General features: G+C 42.2%; 1 protein-coding gene across 2 annotated transcripts in view; it reads right to left on the bottom strand.

Annotated features, from left to right (window-relative positions):
* Nucleotides 1-9,301: 9,301 nt before the first annotated feature.
* The window catches only part of LOC120066388 (casein kinase I-like), a 76,012-nt gene continuing 62,551 nt past the window's right edge, over nt 9,302-22,762 (bottom strand). Inside the window, exons 11-13 of one of the 2 annotated variants that reach the window (XM_039017724.1) lie at nt 19,800-19,913; nt 17,922-18,028; nt 9,302-14,677 (exon numbers count right to left, since the gene is read on the bottom strand). In XM_039017724.1, the coding sequence (XP_038873652.1) occupies nt 14,623-14,677; nt 17,922-18,028; nt 19,800-19,913 (276 nt within the window). In that variant the 3' untranslated portion in view covers nt 9,302-14,622. The remainder of the gene's footprint in view (nt 14,678-17,921; nt 18,029-19,799; nt 19,914-22,762) is intronic. The other variant, XM_039017725.1, reaches the window with a different exon arrangement.

The following is a 22,762-nucleotide window of genomic DNA, read 5'->3' as shown; positions in this document are numbered from 1 at the left end:
CACTAACCACCCTGCGGATAATGTGTACAATATTAAAGGCATGGCCAGTTCTCTACTGATTGTAATCAAATCAAGACATGGAAAACGTGGTTGTTCATGTGCAGCCAAATGCTAGCATAATGCTTCTTCCGTTAGCATCTCGGAGAACCCTCATATTGTTCATAAAGTCTGCCAGGAAGGGCATCCTAACGCAATATGTCACTGCGATTGAGTAATACATACACCATTTCACTATTCTAGAGATAAATACCATTATGGCTAGTAAAAAAACGGAGGATTACGATAGATTTAGAGGGGTTGTAAATGTTGAAGTACCCACCATGTTGAATCGGGCTGGTAGAAGAGGACTATACAAGCGCTTCAGCGGAAGTATAATAAGAGGGCACGCGGATGTGGGAAACCAAGGGGAAAGGGTGCCGCCCCCTAGTGGTAGACGAATTCGTAAAAATATATAACCAGACTTGCAGTTCATCACAGCTATATTACTGTACATGTGGTTTCCCCAGTTGAGTGAAATTATTGCGCATAAGTGCGGCGGTTAGTTTAGCGGTTAAGAGCGTTGGCCAAGTAAGCGAAAGGCCGCTGGTTCTATCCCCGAGCTGACTAGGGGGAAAAGTTTCGATGTGCTCTTCACTTTTTTATTTAACCTTTATTTAACTAGGCAAGTCAGTTAAGAACAAATTCTTATTTACAATGACGCCCTACCCCGGCCAAACCCTAACCAACGCTGGGCCAATTGTGCGCCGCCCTATGGGACTCCCAATCACGAGAGGCTGTGATACAGCCTGGAATCAAACCAGGGTCTCTAGTGACGCCTCTAGCACTAAGTTGTGCCTTAGACCGTTGCGCCACTCGGGAGCCCACTTAACCCTAATTGCTCCAGGGTCGCTGTCAATAATGGCTAATCCCAGGCTATGACTCCACTCTCAGTGGGAATGGGATATGCAAAAAAACATCCAATAAACATTTGTAGCCTATGTGTGAAATAAGACAACTGTAAGCACCTAATTACTATCTATACTGAACAAAAATATAAATGCAACATTTAAAGTGTTGGTCAAATTTTTCATGAGCTGAAATAAAAGATCCCAGAAATATTCCATACGCACAAAAAGCATATTTCTCAAAAATGTTGAGCACAAATTTGTTTACATCCCTGTTAGTGAGCATTTCTCATTTGCCAAGATTATCCATCCACCTGACAGGTGTGGCATATCAAGAAGCTGATTAAACAGCATGATCATTACACAGGTGCACCTTATGCTGGGGACAATAAAAGGCCACCAAAACGTGCAGTTTTATCACACAACGCAAGGCCACAGATGTCTCAAGTTTTGATTGACATAATGACTGCAGGAATGTCCAACAGAGCTGTTGCCTGAGTATTTAATGTTAATTCCTCTACCATAAACCGCCTCCAACAAAATTGTAGACAATTTGGCAGCAGTACATCCAACTGGCCGCACAACAGAAGACCACGTGTAGCCACGACAGCCCAGGACCTCCACATCCGGCTTCTTCACCTGCGGGATCGTCTGAGGATGTGGAGGGGGGGGATGTTGCTCAGGAGTATTTCTGTCTGGAATGAAGCCCTTTTGTGGGGAAAAACTCATTCTGATTTGCCGGGCCTGGCTCTCCAGTGGATGGACCTGGCTCCCAAGTGGGTGGGCCTATGCTCTCCCAGGCCCACCCATGGCCGGCCCCTGCCCAGTTATGTGAAATATATAGATTAGGGCCTAAAGAATTTATTTTTAATTGATTGATTCCCTTCTATGAACTGTAACTCAGTAAAAGCGTTTACATTTTTGCATGTTGCGTATACTGTGCCTTTGGAAAGTATTTTTATGTTACGTTACAGCCTTATTCTAAAAAAAATTTTTTTTTTAATCCTCAGCTATCTTCACACAATACCCTATAATGACAAAGCAAAAACAGGATTTTAGAAATTTGTGCAAATGTATTACAAATAAAACACATATCTTATTTACATAAGTATTCAGACACTTTGCTATGAGACTTGAAATTGAGCTCAGGTGCATCCTGTTTCCATTGGTCATCCTTGAAATGTTTCTACAACTTGATTGGAGTCCACCTGTAGTAAATTCAATTGATTGGACATGATTTGCAAAGGCACAAACCTGTCTATATAAGGTCCCACAGTTGACAGTGCATGTCTGAGCAAAAACCAGCGTCACGTCTGGAAGAAACATGACACCATCCCTACGGTGAAGCATGGTGATGGCAGCATCATGGTGTGGGGATATTTTTCAGCAGCAGGGACTGGGAGACTAGCCAGGGTTGAGGCAAAGATCAACGGAGCAAAGTACAGAGAGATCCTTGATGAAAACCTGCTCCAGATCACCCAGGACCTCAGACTGGGGTGAAGGTTCACCTTCCAACAGGACAATGACCACACAGCCAAGACAAAGCAGGATTGGCTTCGGGACAAGTCTCTGAATGTCCTTGAGTGGCCCAGCCAGAGCCCGGACTTCAACCCGATCGAGCATTGTTACAATGGCGCCGGAGAGGAGGGCTGCCGTCTTATCGGCTCTTAACCAACCATGCTATTTTGTTTGTTTTTTCATGATGTTCATAACTTGTTTTATACATAATGTTGCTGCTACCGTCTCTTATGACCGAAAATAGCGTCTGGACATTAGAACTGTGATTGCTCACCTCAAACTGTACGAAGAGTTCTTCTTCAATGAGTCGGATGGGAGGAATATACTACTACAGAAACCGGACCAGGCAACAGATCCCCGTGATTCGCTGGAGAAGGAAACAGAGATTTTGTGGAAAAAGATCAGCGTGCCTTGAGAATCAGGTGACGAGTGGCTAATCTGCACTTGCCTTCCGTCCTGCTAGCTAATGTTCAATCGCTGGAAAATAAATGGGACAAAGCTGAAAGCACGTATATCCTACCAACGGGACATTAAAAACTGTAATATTTTATGTTTCACAGAGTCGTGGCTGAACGACGACATTAAGAACAAACAGCTGGCGTGTTATACACTCCATCGGCAGGACAGAACAGCAGCCTCTGGTAAGACACGGGGTGGGGGCCTATGCATATATGTGAATAACAGCTGGTGCATGATATTTAAGGAAGTCTCAAGGTTTTGCTTGCCTGAGGTAGAGTATCTCATGATAAGCTGTAGACCACACTATCTACCTAGAGAGTTTATCTGTATTTTTCGTAGCTGTCTACATTCCACCACAGACCGATGCTGGCACTAAAAGCTGTATACCGCCATAAGCAAACAGGAAAATGCTCATCCAGAAGTGGCCGGGGAGTATAATGCAGGGAAACTTAAATCAGTTTTACCTAATTTCTATCAGAACATTAAATGTGCAACCAGATGAAAATGTTTATAGACCACCTTTACTCCACACACAGAGATGCTTACAAAGCTCTCCTTCGCCCTCCATTTTGGCAAATCTGACCATAATTAGATTCTCCTGATTCCTGCTTACAAGCAAAAATTAACGCATGAAGCACCAGTGACTAGGTATATAAAAAAGTGGTCAGATGAAGCAGATGCTAACTACAGGACTGCTTTGCTAGCACAGACTGGAATATGTTCCGCGATTCTTCCGATAGCATTGAGGAGTACACCACATCAGTCACTGGCTTTATCAATAAGTGCATCGAGGATGTCGTCCCCACGGCGATTGTACGTACAGTACATAACCCAACCAGAAGCCATGGATTACAGGCAACATTCGGACTGAGCTAAAGGATAGAGCTGCCGCTTTCAAGGAGCGGGACTCTAACCCGGAAGCTTATAAGAAATCCCGCTATGCCCTCCGAGGAACCATCAAACAGGCAAAGCATCAATATAGGACTAAGATTGAATCGTACTACACCGGCTCTGAAGCTTTGCAGGGCTTGCAAACTATTACAGACACCAAAGGGAAGCACAGCCGAGAGTTGCCAAGTGACACGAGCCTACCAGACAATACGACACGAGCCTAAATCACTTCTATGCTCGCTTCGAGGCAAGTAACACTGAAACATGCGTGAGAGCATCAGCTGTTCCGGACGACTGAATGATCACACTCTCCGCAGCCGATGTGAGTAAGACCTTCAAACAGGTCAACATTCACAAGGGCGCAGGGCCAGACGGATTACCAGGACGTGTACTCCAAGCATGCACTGACCAACTGGCAAGTGTCTTCACTGACATTTTCAACCTCTCCCTGTCTGAGTCTGTAATACCAACATGTTTCAAGCAGACCACCATAGTCCATGCCCAAGAACACTACGGTAACGTTCCTAAATGACTACCGACCCGTAGCACTCACGTCTGTAGCCATGAAATGCTTTGAAAGGCTGATCATGGCTCACATCAACACCATTATCCCAGAAACCTTAGACACACTCCAATTTGCATACTGCACCAACAGATCCACAGATGATGCAATCTCTGCCCTTTCACACTTGGACAAAAGGAACACCTATGTGAGAATGCTATTAATTTACTACAGCTCAGAGTTCAACACCATAGTTCCCTCAAAGCTCATCACTAAGCTAAGGACCCTGGGACTAAACACCTACCTCTGCAACTGGATCCTGGACTTCCTGACAGTCCACCCCCAGGTGGTAAGGGTAGGTAACAACACATCCGCCACGCTGATCCTCAACACGGGGGGCCCCTCAGGGGTGCGTGTTCAGCCTCCTCCTGTACTCCCTGTTCACTCATGACTGCACGACTCCTGATGACACAACAGGCATGTTTGCTGATGACACAACAGTGGTAGGCCTGATCACCGACAATGATGAGACAGCCTATAGGGAGGAGGTCAGAGACCTGACCGTGTGGTTCAAGGACAACCCCCTCTCCCTCAATGTGATCAAGACAAAGGAGATGATTGTGGACTACAGGAAAAGGAGGGCTGAGCACGCCCCCATTCTCATCGACGGGGCTGTAGTGGAGCAGGTTGAGAGCTTGGTGTCCACATCACCAACAAACTAACATGATCCAAGCACACCAAGACAGTCGTGAAGAGGGCACGACAAAACCTATTCCCCCTCAGGAGACTGAAAATATTTGTCAATGGTCCTCAGATCCTCAAAAGGTTTTACAGCTGTACCACCGAGAGCATCCTGACGGGTTGCATCACTGCCTGGTAAGGCAACTGCTCGGCCTCCGACTGCAAGGCACTACAGAGGGTAGTGCGTACGGCCCAGTGCATCACAGGGGCCAAGCATAGTCACTTCAATAACTCTACCTACATGTACATATTACCTCCGCGCATTGACATTGACTCTGTGCCGTTACCCCCTGTATATAGCCCCGCTATTGTTATTTACTGCTGCTCTTTAATTATTTTTTATTCTTCTCTCTTACTTTTTGGGGGGGGTATTTTCTTAAAACTGCATTGTTGGTAAGTAAGGATTTCACTGTAAGGTCTACACCTGTTGTATTCGGCGCATGTAACAAATACAATTGGATTTGCCATCTCTGGAGAGACTTGAAAATAGCTGTGCAGCAATGCTCCCCATCCAATCTGACAGTTTGAGGATTTGCAGAGAAGAATGGGAGAAACTCCCCAAATACAGGCGTGCCAAGCTTGTAGCGTCATACCCAAGAAGACACAATGCTGTGATTGCTACCAAAGGTGCTTCAACAAAGTACTGAGTAAAGTGTCTGAATACTTATGTAAATGTAAAATTTCAGTTTTTTACGTCAAATGTTTTTGCTTTGTCATTATTGGGTATTGTGTGTAGATTGATGAGGAAAAAAATGATTTAATACATTTTAGAATAAGGCTGTAACGTAACAATGTGGAAAAAGTGAAGGGTTCTGAATACTTTCCGAAGCATAACATGAGAATCCAATTCCATCTGTCTGATTCATATGTAATCATTCTGCCAATGCTTTGCTTTTCATTCAGGTGATCATGACATGTCATCATTATAAGTTAACACTTTGTTCTAGTGTATATTAGTGAAATACAGTATATGCAGTATTCCCATGTTCATATTTTCAGTCATCTTTTTACACCTCCAGTTCATTAACATGTTTTGGGAAATATGCTTAAAGGGTTACACATTTTACACAATGCATATCAATTCTAAGTTTATTGGTGGCATAGTTACAGTTTAGCAGATGTTATTGAACCCCACAGTGGAGGTGTCATTAATACCCATAAAACCTAGCGGTCAATCAGGGAAATGGTTCCAATCTTTTTTATACCATTCATTTTTCCCATAGGGGATTTTAGAAACACTTCAAATAAGGGCTGTGTTGCGTGTAGGCTTACCCTGGTGTGACGTTTTGATAACAATGTAAATCTCTCTCGGACATGGTGACTGTTAATGTATTCGGCTCTATTTATTCTCACATTCAAAAAAGCTAATTGGCATCAAAATAGACATCATGCAAGACTACAAATACCTGCTAGCTCCTGCACATCATCTCTAGCTGAAACCTTTGCGAACATATATTGTCAATTTAAAACTTGCACAAGACAGTTCACAGAATTGTTAATTTAAAGAAATGTTGCCAATTTATTCATGACTACATTTAGCTAACATTTGATAGTTAATCCAGAGATTCTTACCGTTGCCTCGATTTGGCAGTCTCATCCAGATCAGTTTCTGCAGTTCTTTATAATAGCCACATTAGCAGCTAATTAGCATTTCATTTTTTGCAGATAATACAGGCAAATATATTGATAAAAGTCACTTTGTCCTAGAGAAATTTACACGGTTATCAAATGTCACGCCAGTGTAAGCCTACGCCAAACACAGCCCTTATTTGAAGTGTTTCTAAAAATGAATGGTGGAAAAACAATTGGAAGCATTTCCCTATTTGACTGCTAGGTTTTATGGGTATTATGACTCATACTGTGGTACTCTATAGCGGGTTCAGCGAAATGCTTATGTTATTGGCTCCTCACAGGATCTGTAGTTATGCCTCTAGCACTGAGATGCAGTGACTTAGGCCACTGAGGCACTCGGGAGCCCAATGTACACCAGATACATTTACACAAGATATACTAACAATGTTATGTACAGCAGTAGATAGAGTGAGCTATGCCAAGAATCTAGTATATAAATAAATGTGGGGTGTATAAACTGTAAATAAAAAAGTATTCAGTGGCGATTTTAGGATGTAACAACACTAAACAATGCATTAATTGCACTATAACAGTGACATGGTGCCCACAAACTGTTCGGGCCTTCATAAAGCTGTCCCAACAGCAGTCCTAGCATCTGACCACTGCTACAACTGGCTATCAGCGGAGCCTTGTCTGGCAGCGAAACAGTTAATTCATTTTAATTTACTGCCTTTAAAAAAACCATAGCTGATATGGCTGACTTGCTTGAACAAATGTGGATTCTAATGACAATTGAGATGTACAAACTATGGCATAAGGGGACGACAAGTGGATAAGAGGCAATCCGTAATTTCGATTAAGACATTGAGCGAGCTAGGACAGACGTAACGTTAGTCAATATAACTATTTCTTTAGCACTTTTGAAATGTACAGCAACAGAATTCAGAACATGGGACGTTCTTACTGTGTTCTCCCTGTACACCAAGTCAGAACCGTAGGATAAATAAAGGGGGCATATAAGCAGACAATGAAAGCTCTTACAATATTCAATGATTACATTTCTCTAAAACAGGTTATAGACCACATGTGCACCACCAAGTTAGAACAGTAGGCTAAATTAAGTGGGGTAAATAGACCAAATTATTAGGGTGAGGCACATGGGCTACTAACATCTTACTACACAACATACACTTAGTATTACTTTCTTAGCTACAGTATACATATCTCCCTGGCATATTACATCATTTATGCAGCAGCATGCAAGACATTTTTGGACTCAGCGTTGTTGTGCTGTGCTCACTTGAACAGGAAGGTGGTGTGGCGGTCCTTCGTGGGCAAATACTGTCATCAAAGTCTGTCATTCTCTGGATTTATGGTGCTTTCAAGACAAACAAGGTCGAATCATGACGTCGGTGATCTTCAGGTCAGAGCTCTAGAAAAAAGCCAGAGTTTCCGACTTGTATTCCGAGTTGGATGACAGTTCAAAACGTTTTTCCCCGAGTTCCAAATTGTCTTGAACTCGGCAGAAGTCATGCTGGATTGACAGCATGGCCAATGTATTCAACCTTTTCTGTCCCATGGTGTTGCGTGTGAATGTCTATCATTTTAAGCTTGGAAAAGAGACCCTTTCAGACATGTTTTAAATTCTTAAACCCAGACTTGGCCCACAAATCCTCTCCACCAAATAGCAGGCAGGGGAAGCAAAATAGTGATTGCTTTGCCAGTAGATTGTCGATGTGATTCACGATGATGACTGCTTGTCTAGCTATAAAGTGATTTTATCTGTGGCCAATGACCTTGACCCTTCTTGGACAGGCACTTCTAATGTAAATCTATGGCAGCACCCAAGGGGCTTGAAGTTTCAAGCTCTCCCTGCAGATTCTGCAATGACCTAGTGTCCCCATGAGTGATAGAACACTGAGCCAATCACGGCACAACTAGAGAAGATTACCAATGTCTACGCTCTGTATTTTCCACTGGCTGCCCCTCCACCACCGAAAGCACTGAGCTAGATTGAAACACCTGCCTTTAGAAAGCAAGAGACTGTATGTGACTTCATTCACTCAATACATTTGTCTTTACTTTGTTTCCCAACTGATACGTGACACATTCATTCCAAAATAACATGCAAAACAGGCAACACTGTCAGTGTGGTGAGACCATTTCAGGTCCTTAGTGACGTGCAGGCCAAGGAAGTTGAAGCTTTTGACCCTATCCACTGCGGCTCCGTCAATGAGGATGGTGCTCCCTGTTGTCCATGATCAGCTCCATTGTTTTGTTGAGGGATAGGTTATTTTCCTGGCACCACTCCGTAAGGGCTCTAACCTCCTCCCTGTAGGCCATCTCGTCATTGTTTGTAATCAGGCCTACCACTGTCATGTTGTCAGCCAACTTGATGATTGAGTTCGAGTCATGCGTGGCCACGTAGTCATGGGTAAACAGGGAGTATAGGAGGGGGCTGAGCACACACCCCTGGGGGGCACCCGTGTGGAGAATCAGTGTGGCGGAAGCGTTATTGCCTAACCTCACCACCTGAGGGCGGCCCGTCAGGAAATTTGTTTTTATTAAGAATCCCAATTAGCACTCTTCCTGGGATCCAGCAACATTAAGGCAGCTATATACACAAATAAATATAAAATTTCATAACACATTGTGTCCTCATCAAATGAAACTAAAGTGTATTCAAGAATCCGAATAGACTTCAAAAACTTTGAAGGAAACACAGGGCCAAGAGTAAAGGTTAAGAGAGATTTATTTTACATAAAAAAGGGTGCAAACTTGATTTCCCCTTTAAGTTAGGAGGGAATAAAAAGTAAGATTTTGGAAAGGTCCCAAGACACATTTCACTTGAGGCTTCTGGGGGCGAAGGGGGTAGGCATTTTAAGACAGAAAGAGTCTAGACCTCGTTTCTTTCTGTAATTTTTTTTCTTCTTCAAAAACCTGAAAAAAAAAGGGGTTCTTCACGATTGGAGCCCTTAACCAGGTTAAAGCATTCAAATACATTTTGAAGTAACATTCATGTTTCAACACAGTAATATTCATAATACAATTGTAATACTTGACTCATATTCATAGCTTTGAAACTATTACCAGAACAGGAGACAGCTTTGAAGAGGGAGAAAAGAAAAACGGATCAAGAAAATAGACTCCCATTTGAACATAATCAACTTTACATAATTTACAATTGAAAATAATCAGTACAATATTGCAGTCTTGTCTCTAACCACTGGAGGTCTACAGTTTAAACAACTCTGAACGTAATGTCGGAAAAAGTCTACCTCACTTGAGCAGTCTTTGCAGCTCGTGCCCTACACATTTGTGGACAAATGCAAGCAACCATCGATAAATGGTCTCTCCAACACTGAGGAAGTGGAGAGATTGTCTGGAATGACAGTGAGAATGAAAAAGGAACCAGCAACGATAAATGGTCATTAAGGCCCTGATGGACCCGTTTCATTCAAGCAAGATAGTATTCTTTAAATACACAAAAGCATACCAGTACAATAATAATTGTGCTTAAAGCCAATGAGAAAACCTCAGGTTGAATTAATCTACCCCTAGATGCAGAAGACATGACGAGGATACAACTGGTCAAAGCCATCTGACTCAGTGTCGTCTTCTAGTTGCTGATGGAGAGGGTACCAAGTCATGCCCCCCCGTAGCATCTAGATCATTTATAGGTGACTGTACATATGTACAAACTGTGGCAAAACATTTCAAGTATGTATTAAAGTAAGTGGTTCCATTAATATTAAGGAAGTACAATGACAAGAAAACAAGGATGCCAAAACAATAACTTTGGTTGTTGGGATCAAGCAAGAAAAGCAGGTTAAGAATACTTAATGAAAAAAATGATGTGTAATCATAAGCAATACTACTATAGTAGAAGCCTCATGAATTCTTAGTCACGTAAATGATCTAAAGCAAAATAACAGACCTTTTATGTAATGTCAGAAATACGCAACCATACCAATTCTGAGATGGTATGGTTGTTACACAAGCACGGCCTGGGAAGACAGCAGGTAAGCAATAACATGGCAAAAAACAAAACAATATTTCTGAATGGTTTCTCCAAAAGCACTTGCAATGATACAGCTAACCCACCAAACGCAAGTGTCAAAATGGCACCATCTTAAGAGGAGAGAATAGGGCTCATGTCTACAACATGTTAACATTTCAGCACCCATGGCACCAGAGGAAGGTTAGAGGTCATGAAGCTGGCACTGGGGAGCAAAGACTGAGATGAGAGAACAAAAAGTGTGTGCGTGTGTGTGCTAGAGACAGTAATGGCTTTTCTCTGAGGTATACATATTCATAGTCAGCGCATCCTGATACAGTGAGTGACATCTCAAACAAACCCTGCCATCGGAGGAGGTTGCGTTAACATGTCATGGAGGAAAAGGAATGTGCAGCGTCAAAATTACCCCCAGTGGGATCAGAAGGCTGCATGGGCAAATATATACTGCCATCAGGGGGCGTGTGGGACTCCGGTGAATAAGCCAGTAAAAGTCCTCTGGTCTTCACTAGTTACCCTAGCCACGAAGTCATAAACACCCCCTACTTCTACGATTTATGTTCTTAAAAATGTAATTTTAAACCTACCTCTAACCACACTGCTAATATTATGCATAACACTAACCTTAAATTAAGACCAAAAAGTGTCATGCATTTTTACGATATAGCCAATTTTGACAATATGGCTGTGGTAACTAGTGGAAAATATATCCTCTGTTCTCTCAAGAAACACTGGGGTCAGCACCTCCATGCTGCACCAGTGTCATAGAAAGTCAAAAGGCCTGGGATAAATACAGTCCTTTCTCTCTTCCTTCAAGTAATCACTGATTGGACATGACTAGACAGGTGAAATCCATACGGGAAAAGCCATTTCTTTCAACTGTCACGTTATATATCACTAATTACTTCAAGGAAGGGAGGAAGCCACCAAAAACAACAAGGTGAAGGAGAGAGAAAGGTAGAGATCAAGAGAAGGAGAGCGACACCACATGACAACAGCCTAAGCCTTTTACCCACTTCACAATTATCCTGGTGTGGTCAGCAGCGATGTCTGAAAGTCTGAATGATAGGTGGGTGAATCAACTGACCATCCATGAATTAAGGTCACTCACAAGCACATCATTTAGTCAGACAATGGCATTTGAGTAAATCCTGACATTCCACTACTTGACTAAGACTCGTCCCACATCTTTCAATTCAAGTACGTTTGAAATAATTTAAACTGCAGAGATACTTACTCAAGACATACACTTTCAAGGAAGAATACAACATTTGCACACAGCACAAAAAAAACTGCTTTGTTACTCAAAAATATACATAGCTTCTGCTTGTCCATCCCTATAAAAGACAGCTAGAGAACTGACTCCAAAGATAAAAACGTATCATAGGAACGTATCACACAAGCCCGTGTGTCTGTCTGTGTACAAGGGAGTTATTCAATAGAAGCATAAGGAAATTGACAATTCTTCCAGCTTGACTCAAAGCCACAGAGTTCTTTCCACCATTTCCATAATACACAAGTGAAACAGTGGATAGTATCTAGATGGTAGAGAGCGAGGCTGGCATTCTAACTGCAGTCAACAGTAGGTACAAAATACGTAGTGCACTCAATCGCTGTTTAAATACATCCCCCCATGAAAAAGCAAGATCATTCAATGATTAAAAAAATACAAATTACAGGACATCATACATTTTCAGTTCACATTGACAACACAAAACAAAATAAATTGAAAACAGACAAGATAACCACTCAGGAGTAAACACTGAGGTTTACCAAGAGGGTAGAATATTATTGTAAAATGTAGCATTTCACAACCTCAAATGTTTTGACTGCAGAGAAACACAAATAAGCATATCTGAAGAATAAAAAAAGGCCCTTCACTTCCTTTCACTCTGATGACCTTAGAGGAAAGAAATTGAGGTTCCTCTATTTGAAATCTTCAAATTCTGCTTTCTCAACCTTGTCTGCGCTAAAATTGATTTAAAGTGAGAGACCACAGTGTCACCTCCTAAAACGCAACCATTTCCACAGGCTAAATAATTTTGACCTCTAAGTGGCATTGAGGCAGCTGTATAGTCTCCCTCTCTACAGCTTCCATTTCTTAAGTCCAGGTCTTGAGCGTCCACACCGCAACTCCATTTTTTGTTCTAGCCCAGCAAACACACCTGATTCAAAAATAATACTAATCATTAAACCTGTAATTAGGTGATTCAGGTGTTCAGGCTGGGCTAGAACAAAAATATGTAACACCATAAGGTACCCCAGGAATCCAGTTGAGCAACACTGCTCTATAGGAACCAGACTTGTCAACATGTCTTCTTATTGGCTGGTGTGTTGTTGCAGTGAACAGATGCCTATCCTGATAGGCTCTGAAGAGAGGTGGTCTGATTAAGGCATTACATGGTAAGGCCAGCAGGAGGAGCAGTAGCATCTAAATCAATAGGAGAGCCAAGTCTGTTCTCCTTGTCCCAGATTCATTACAAAACAGACAGACTGGAGGTAGAAGTCACCCTAAAGTGTACATCTGGTGTCAGTTCACTCTAGCCCAATCCTAGCTTTAAACATTGAGAGGTAAAAAAAAAAAAAATCTACAACTGACCTTAGATCAGCATTTGGAAGCAACTTTTCCTAAATCCACACAGAAACAAAGTTAGGTGTTTGTGGATAACAGGGACCAGTTTACAGGTACCGGCAATGTTACCAAAAGCAATGCGAAATGCAACTCATAACAGATCTATTGGTGATACTCCCCCCCAACATTTTTTACAATTGGCCAACATTTTTTTTTTTATTTTATTTATTTTTTTACAATTGGCCAACATTTTTTTTTACAATTGGCCAACATTTTTTTTTACAATTGGCCAATTTTTTTTTACAATTGGCCAATTTTTTTTTACAATTGGCCAACATGTTTTTACAATTGGCCTGAAATTGAAAAGCTGAAAAGGAGTGGGTGGGTAATAATGACCAGTGCATCAAACATGGATCTAGAATACAAATCATTTTCAGTTAAATCTAAATCTGGTAACATAATAGGTCCTCTGTTCACACACATCCCTTTGGTCACTCGCTGCGGTCTAACATTTTTCTTGCATATCATTGAAATTAGCACAATTGTTTTTAACACATATGGAGGCAGCAGGCAAATTTAGTGATTGTTTAGAGGTGAATTGGTACTCATCAGGTTTTTTTCTGGCAAGGATGCATTAGAAAAGTGCTTCTTTTGGTGTTCCCTCCTTATCTACCGTTTCTTTCTGCTTTGACTACTTATGCCAATCCCAAATCAACCTGCAGACCCTTCTTGATAGATTTGAAAGAATCTGTGGCATCTTTGCAGATCTACAAGGGACCATGGAGGTGTCTAGTGTTGGAGCAAGGTTACTTCAGGACTAGGAAGCATCATCTATAATGCCTTCTTCAAAAGAAAGTCAAACAGGGCTGAGTGGGAGGAGCTTCGTGGCATATGAACCAATTAGCCATTAGGGCACATTCAAACAAACATCCACACCTACGTATGTACAGACATATATTTGTATGAACAAAAAGCAAAAGGGACAGCTTAAGACCGGCTTTTACTGTGGATGTGAGTGGGTTTGGTGAGAGAGAAAGAGGAGAGACACAAGAAAGAAAGAGAAAGGTGATAGAGGTCTATAGACTGCTAGACTGGTCTCCTCACACCTGAAAAGAGAAATGGAGGGGGGAAGACTTGACTTTTGATCTCCGCTTGAGCAAAAGAAAGAAAAAAAACTGGGGCAGATGAAGAGATGTCCTCAGGCATCCTCCAGTATCCAGAGGAAAGGTCAAAAGTCAAATTTAGTCATTCATCCATTCAGCCACCGAGAAAGAAAAGAAAAGAAAGGACTTTGTGGCCAAGGTCTTCATGTGTATAGTAGTTCCATTCAGTAGGTCCAGGTCAGTAAGAATCCAATTTTTTCTCTTGTAATAACAAGTCTCTCTCACAACTCCCTCCCAGAAATGTCCCTTCATTAATTTCCTTAAAACCAAACTCGCTCAGCGACACCGGACAGGGTAGCAGGAGATCATTTCTGCCGTGGAGTGTTCTTCTTCCGTTTTCGCTTGAAGAAGCAACAACACCTGAAGAGAAAGGATTAAGAGACAGAAGAGGAAAGTTACTTGACAATCTATATCTCTCAATATTATGCTGCAATCACTCCAAACTTACTCAACTTCAAATATGTAATTAATGTGAACATTTAACAGTTATAAAAATGGAGTGCGAGAGTGTGACGTGAGAACAGAGCGAGCTTGTGATGGGGAGGGAATAAACCCAGACTGTATGCTACCCAGCTGGCACAAAATGTTTCCGTAATGTTCTACAATTAGATCGAACAAGGTTGCAGGCAGGTAACTGTATAACCAACGTTGCAGTTCTTTGTGAACCCCATACGAATGCCATCACAAATCTGTTCTTGACGGAGAGAAGCACTGTGTGGCTTTGGCCTTAGTCTTTCCAGTTGAGCTACATAATCATACTTTAGCTCCTCTTAGTAGTGTGAAAAGGATATTAGTCACTCCATGTGAGAAGCCTCAAATCTAATATGAAAGCAACATTGTTATTTGTTTAATGGAATGTCAAGGGTGAAGCCAATAAATCAACACAGTGCTGGATATGTTGTCTGGTGCTAGCCTGGCGGTATTCGTTTAGTGCTAGTCTGGTCCATTCCCTTTGAATGGCTGATGTGTATGGGAGTGGGACTCACCACAGGTTGAGCATTTTCACGCAGCTACAGAGAGTGTGTGAGGGAAAAAGACAGATTAATACTGTACAGAGATCGAGACAACGATGCAAGATAGTCCTTGTGCAAGGTAGAACCACATGCATGCACACACACGTAAGAGTGTGGCTGGGCAGAGTGGGGGAAAGGACAATCATCGCAGTTCATGCAAGGGAAACTAAAACAAAGACAGAAAGGTGAAAGTATACGAGGGGAATTTTGTTCTTTTTTGTTTTAGCTAGAAAGTGTATTTTCAGACTAAAATAATTCAGATAATCAGAAATGTTAAGAATGTTTGAAACTAACTGAACCAAAAGATTATCAGTTTACCACCCGGTCCCGACAGGTTCCTGCCACAAGAGACAACTTGTTTGGACATGATTTTATCCCAGCTCAGGCAGTTTGATTTCTTGTATCTAATACACTTTCACGGTACTTCAAACTGGTTGGAATTGGACAGCTAGTCAGTCTCATGGACTGAGCAAGAGTCATAGTAAAGAAATTACCCAAAATACCACTAATAAGTCGTCTTCCAATACATTTCTTTAACGTCTTCAGTGACATTTTTAACCTCCCCCTGACCCAGTCTGTAATACCTACATGTTTCAAGCAGACCACTATAGTCCCTGTGCCCAAGAACGCCAAGGTAACCTGTCTAAATGACTATTGACCCGTAGCACTCATCTGTAGCCACGAAATGCTTTGAAAGCCTGGACATATCTTCATCTGCAACTGGATCCTGGACTGCCTGACGGGACGCACCTAGGTGGTGAGGGTAGGCAACACCACATCGATCAGATTGACCCTCAACACAGGGGCCCCTCAGAGTTGTGTGGTTAGTTCCCTCCTGTACTCCCTGTTCACCCACGACTGTGTGGCCACGCACAACTCCATTACCATCATTAAGTTTGCCGACGGTGGTAGGCCTGATCACCTATGACCACGAGACAGCCTATAGGGATGTCAAAGACCTGGCAGTGTGGTGCCAGGACAACCTCTTCCTCAACGTCAGCAAGACAAAGGAGCTGATCATGGATTACAGGAAATGGAGGGCCGAGCATGCCCCCATTCACATCGACAGGGCTTAAGTGAAGAGAGTCGAGAGCTTCAAGTTCCTCAGTTTCCACATCTCTAAGGATCTATTATGGTCCAAACACACAAACGCAGTCGTGAAGAGTGCACAATAATGCCTCTTCCCCCGCAGGAGGCTGAAAAGATTTGGCATGGGCCCTCAGATCCTCAACAATGTCTACAGCTTCACCATTGAGCGCATCTTGACTGGCTGCATCCCCACTTGGTATGTCAACTACTTGGCATCCGACCGCAAGGCGCTGCGCAGAGGGGTAGTGCGTACGGCCCAGTACATCACTGGGGCAGAGCTCCCTGCTATCCAGGACCTCTACAACAGGCGGTGACAGAGGAAGGCCCTAAAAATTGTTGAAGACTTCAGCCACCCGTAATAGACTGTTCTCTCTGCTACCGCACGGTAAGCGGTAACAATGCACCGAAGTCTGGAACCAACAGGACCCTGAATAGCTTTTACCCCCAAGCCATAAGACAGCTAAATAGTTAGTTAAATAGTTAACCAAATAGCTAACTGGACTATCAGCATTACACTAACTTTTTTTACTCATCACATATGCTACTGCTACGTCCAAACGGCCTCAAGTGCAGACCACGTGTACGGCGTTGTGTGGGTGAGCAGTTTGCTGTTGTGAACAGAGGGACCCATGGTGGCGGTGGGGTTATGGTATGGGCAGGCATAAGCTATGGACAACAAACAAATTTGCATTTTATCGATGGCAATTTGAATGGACAGAGAAACCGTGACGAGATCCTGAGGCTCGTTGTCGTCCCATTCATCCACCTCCATCACCTCATGTTTCAGCATGATAATGCACGGCCCCATGTCGCAAGGATCTGTACACAATTACTGGAAGCTGAAAATGTCTCTGTTCTTTCATGGCCTGCATACTCACCAGACATGTCACCCATTGAGCATGTTTCTGCCAATATGTTTCCTGCCAATATCCAGCAACTTCGCACAGTCATTGAAGAAGAGTGGGACAACATTCCACAGGCCACAATCAACAGCCTGATCAACTCTATGCGAAAGAGATATGTCGTGCTGCATGAGGCAAATGGTGGTCATACCAGATAGTGACTACTTTCCTGATCCACGCACCTACTTATTAAAAATATATATTTTTAAAGGTATCTGTGACCAACAGATGCATATCTGTATTCCCATTCATGTGAAATCCATAGATCAGTGCCGAAAACATTTATTTCAATTTACTGTTTTCCTTATATGAATTGTGTCTCAGTAAAATCATAGAAATTGTTGCATGTTTATATTTTCGTTCAGCATATTATTCAGTGTTTTACTTTTCTATTATTTCTCTTTTCTTTCTCTCTGCATTGTTGGGAACGGCCCGAAAGTAAGCATTTCACTGTTAGTCCGCACTTGTTTAAGAAGCATGTGACAAATAAAATGTTATTACAACTAAAAAACGAAGTGCTATCGAAAGGGACAGATGACCAAGCAAAAATGGGGAGAGAGCAAGCTAGCTACGACAGAAGAAAAAGCAGCAGAAACGTACTTGGCCTCATCCACCACCTCCACTTCGGCCTGCGCTGCGATAGGTGCGTTGGAGTGGGCCGTCATTGGGTCATCGGCGTTCAGTTCCCCATTGGTGGAGCTGACCACCTGAGGCACATGGGAAAAAAGTCATATCAGTCATGCAAAAATAAAGATAATTCTGCTAGGATGACTAAATGCCAACATTGACATTGCGTCGTAAGATTAACAAAACACGGTCATGATCATACTATAGCCCAAAGTGTCATGATAACATCTTGTGACAACCAACTTAACACTGTCACGAGTCACATAAAACTGTTACTCATGTATGCATGTTGGCTAGGTCTACTGCTAGCTAACTCAATTTTGTATTAGTTTATTAAAAAAATTATGTTTTTCCCCCACTCCAAATACAAACATAAATATGCAAACAACTTACAGAAATAAACTACATCTCCTCTGCCCAGACCCGTACGCTCACACCTCCATCCTTAGTGCCTGCATTATTGTTTGTCACATGGCCTTAAATTGTACCGATTTGTTTTTCCTTGGTCGCAGATGCCATTTCAATAATCAATCATTCGATTTTTCCATTGTGTTAATTGATTTCCACGTTGTCATACGTTTTTTTCCAGATGAGTGATGAGAATCGTCCAGTCCATTGGGTATCACTATACCCTCATATGCCATGTCTTTTAATATGCAGACAGACTGATTAAAATTAAGTTTACATTGTAATACTTCTGACAGCCAACTTTCTAGCTCCACCCATACATTTTGGACTTTATAGCATTCCCAGAAAACATGGATTATTGAATCATTGTTAGTTTTACACTTCAGACATGACTCTGCCGTTGTGCTGTAGAATGTGATTTTTTTCACTTGTATGATAAATTCTATACATTAGTTTATACTGCATTGACATACATTTTCATTAACTGTAATTTCATTAGTTATGCGCCAACTTTCCCCCCCATCTTGTGCCAATATCAGTTATTTTAAGTCTTGGTTTCTGACTCAAATAAGATTCCCTCAAGGTTGCTCTGATGTTCAAAATATTGTGTGATATGTAACTTAAGTTGAATGTATTTCAAATTGGTCAGTCCAAAATGACTTTTTAATTCTGTCATGGAAATGAATGTATTTCCTGTTACTAAGTCATTTACGGTTTCTATGCCTTTAGTTTATCCATGTGGACCAATTTATCGGTGAATTCTGAAAAAAATTCTAGCCAACTATCTTAACTACAACTAATAGTTTCAAGTAAGCGTAATGCCAGTTGTCATAAGCTGTTATGACATCAGCTCTGTAATGAATGCTTACGGCATCTTGCCCGTTCAGTCAAACATGACAGTAATACGTAGGCCCTCATGACAGAAATATAAACTAAAGTGAAGTTACTGAATTCCCTCCATACAGCTTAGCCACTTCCAGACATCCATGTATGGTGTCATTCATGTGGCTCATTAGCCTTTAACTCTACTCCCGGTCTCCCTTAATGGGAAAGGATCTTGCTCGAGTGTGAGTGAACATGTGTCTGGTGGGCCTTGTGAACCGGTCTCTCCCCATCTGCCTCCTTCTCAGACTAAATGTCTGCATGCTGCTATGAAAAAGCTGGTCCCTCCCTGTCGAACAGCCTTTGCTGTTGATCATCATAACAGCATGTGGAACACCTTCGCATACACAGTACAACATCTATCTTAAGAGCAAAGAGCGGGTGAAAGCAATGTGGCGAGGGCCCCACCTATGAAGAGTTTCTGCCATATTGCTTTCATCTTTTACGTCCCTTCGGATCTGTGGGCTAGAGGGCTATCAAGGACATAGGCAACGAAGCAGGTTTTTTGGTTTGGAAGCCAGCCACTAAGTAGTAGTCGGTATCTCAGTGGTTGGTGAATACCTGCACAGAGCCCCCATGCCTGTCTGCGGCCAGGTGGGAGCTGCTCAGGTAGGAGGAGTTTGTCTGCCGGTGGGCCTGTGCATCCCATGCCCCTCTGCGGTCTGATGCTGCCGTCTGGTTGGTTGGGGAGGCGGATGGGCAGAGCAAGATGTGGGTGGGCGGTGCAAGTGAGTGAGAGCAGCAGGTGCCAACAGGCCATGCAACGCAGGAAAACAAAGAAAAACAGAGGTGAGACTTGTGGCGAAGCTGGGAATAAGTGTAAGTAGTTGAAAACAACCATGTCAAAACAAAAAAAGTATGGCAAAATCAATAGCTTTAAAATTAGAAATTTAAAGGTAGACTCAGCAAAATGACATTGCCACGAGCAGCATCGCCGATATCGAGATGAGCGATATGCAACACTTCACTCTCATACAGTATCTGCGCATGTGCAAGGGTTCGCTTCACGCGGTGACCGCGTGGTAGCCACGGGACCAAAACAGCGGAGAAGTAGAGCCTCACGTTTCAACACTAAGTTGTTGCGGAAATTGACCCACAATCTACTTCATATGACTGAGTCTACTTTAATTTGATTTGTGATGTTAAAGCAAAACGTTTTTAGACAGTTATAAGAAACCCTGTATGTATGTTTGACATCTTTTTCAGTATTACCATATTTTAAAGCCCTGGTGGCTTTCCTAAGAGACTTGCATTGTTTCTTTGTCATGGCTGCATTGATTGAGTAGTCTGGGCCAGCAGGCACTGCTTTATCTCCCCCATGTATCTCGTTCATCACTGTTCCCCTGGACAGGACAGGTTGTACGTGACAGGACAGGTTGCACGTGACAGGACATTGAGGGATTAGCTACTAATAAAGTTTTTGCAGGGGGCTTTGGCAGGGTCTTACGCAGTCTGGGAGCTTTCAACTGGTAATTACTGCGAGTTCATTTCAGACTGGTTGTCATGTCCTGTATTGCGTGTCTGATGTCCTGGCTCAATAAAACGACTCGTGCTTGGAGAGACTGATGGGGTGATATGCGTCGACCTACTTAAAACCAAGGATGTTTCCTTTATCTCCCCCTCTCATTTCTCTCCTTTTTTCTACCTCTAGTTCTCTTCTTTAAGTCCACTCTGCCTTAATCACCTTCCATCGCTTTCCTCTTTCTCCCTCTACCTAAATCCCCCCTCCATCTCAATTTCTTCCTCTTCCCTCTGTCTCTCCATCTTGCTCTTACAATCCCTTTTTGGCACATACTGGAGCAACAATGGAGACACAGGTGGGTTGTTGTTCAGTGCTGAAGCAATGATTAGAGATAAGTCTGGGACTCCTGGGCGCAGCGCCACACACACTCACGTAAAACTACTCTAGCTGCAGCCAATCAAATTTGAGACAAGCTTCACTGCCTGTTGGGAGCAATAGCTGGAGGACTTCCAGCTGTGAAATTCCTTTTGCGTCTCTCCATGCCTCTTTCCGGTTCAACACAGCCAGGCAGAGGCGGAGATGGACGAGGTATTTTGGTGCCAACAGCAACTCATCTAAAAGATCAGCTGAGACTACATGTTAGGTTCTAATTTCGACCTGAAAGCTCCTTTTGCTTCGGTCTTTTCCAAAATCGGAGATGCTGAGAAATATAATTTTTTACTAGAACGGTTAGAAAATCAAGCCATATTGTGCTGCCATCCTGTTAGGAGGTAACAGATTATTTTATTACAATGGTTAAAATGTATTTTCATGGTGTTATTCGCCCCCTAGTGGAGCTTTCTGGTACTTAGAAAGACTACGCAAAAAGGAAATAGAGAATTCGTTCTGCACGCATAGAAGCAGCTAAAAACAACGCTACGGTGCAGGTCTTTCAGTGTAGTTATTTCTTGTCACGCTTCAGCCTTGGAAAATACTGTATTTGTTTGTAAGTTCGATTCAAGCATTTAGCTAGTGATGATAATCTTGTTATTGATAGTTGCTTACATATCAATGTTGGTTGGTTGCATTTACTCACACAAATTGCAATGCCTTTCATGTATGCCGTTAGCTGTATTACTTTGCTCGTGCGTCATGCAAACGAATTGTAAAATATACAATACTGTAGTTTTGTTACTGTTTCTAGTGTAATATGCTTTGTTATTCTACATAGCTGGTTGTACATTATTAGAGTAATGAAAGGAGTTAGCCAATTACCATATGAGTAACAATTAGCTATATGGTTTGGCATCATGCCAGATGCATGGTACCGTAGCATGTGCTTTGTATTTATGCAACTTCAAATGTATAATGTACAGCTACAGTATGTCCGTGTGAATTGAATACTAAAGTATATTATTTTCTGTATTTTGCAGTTTCACAACATAAACGTTTTCAATATATTAATTCAAGAAAAGTCACGCCTTGGGAGTTTTATTGAAGACTTAGTTGTTAGCTATCTGTCTAGTTTTGCATGGGAACGCAAGTCAAGGGCAGAATACATATTACACCAAACCAACCGAAAAAAGATTTGAGGAAAGCTTGAAGTGTGGAGCATAAGCAAAGCCACCCAGTTTGAAAAAAACTATATGGACTACTACTCTTTCGCCTTAAAATTGTACGAATTTAAATGGTGTTGGATTTACTGTAGTGTAAACTGTAAAGCTGGTTGAGAGCTAAGGTGATATGATTATGGGTTTGGGATTGTCTAAATATAAGTCATGCAACTCCATAGCATTGAAACTAATTCTACAGTAGGTCACTTATACAAATATAAGGTGTTCAAGCAAGCAATACTTATTCATTGTCCTTGTTGCTGGCAAGGTGGGGACCAACACCATTTCAATCTCCTTCAATTTAGGAATTGGCTCTCCTATTGAGAAATTCCATGTCCAAATCAACTGACAGGAATGGAAATAGTATTGACTAGAACCATGCACATATTCTTCATGAGGATTTGTATATTCATGAATTTGTTGATTCCAGTAGATTTTCTGGAAATTATTGGCTTTTTCAGATGAACAGG

The sequence above is a fragment of the Salvelinus namaycush genome, chromosome 21 (assembly GCF_016432855.1).
Source record: "Salvelinus namaycush isolate Seneca chromosome 21, SaNama_1.0, whole genome shotgun sequence".
Classification (NCBI taxonomy): domain Eukaryota; kingdom Metazoa; phylum Chordata; class Actinopteri; order Salmoniformes; family Salmonidae; genus Salvelinus; species Salvelinus namaycush.
The sequence above is the reverse complement of the archived record's forward strand: the minus strand, read 5'-3'. Positions and strand labels throughout refer to the sequence as shown.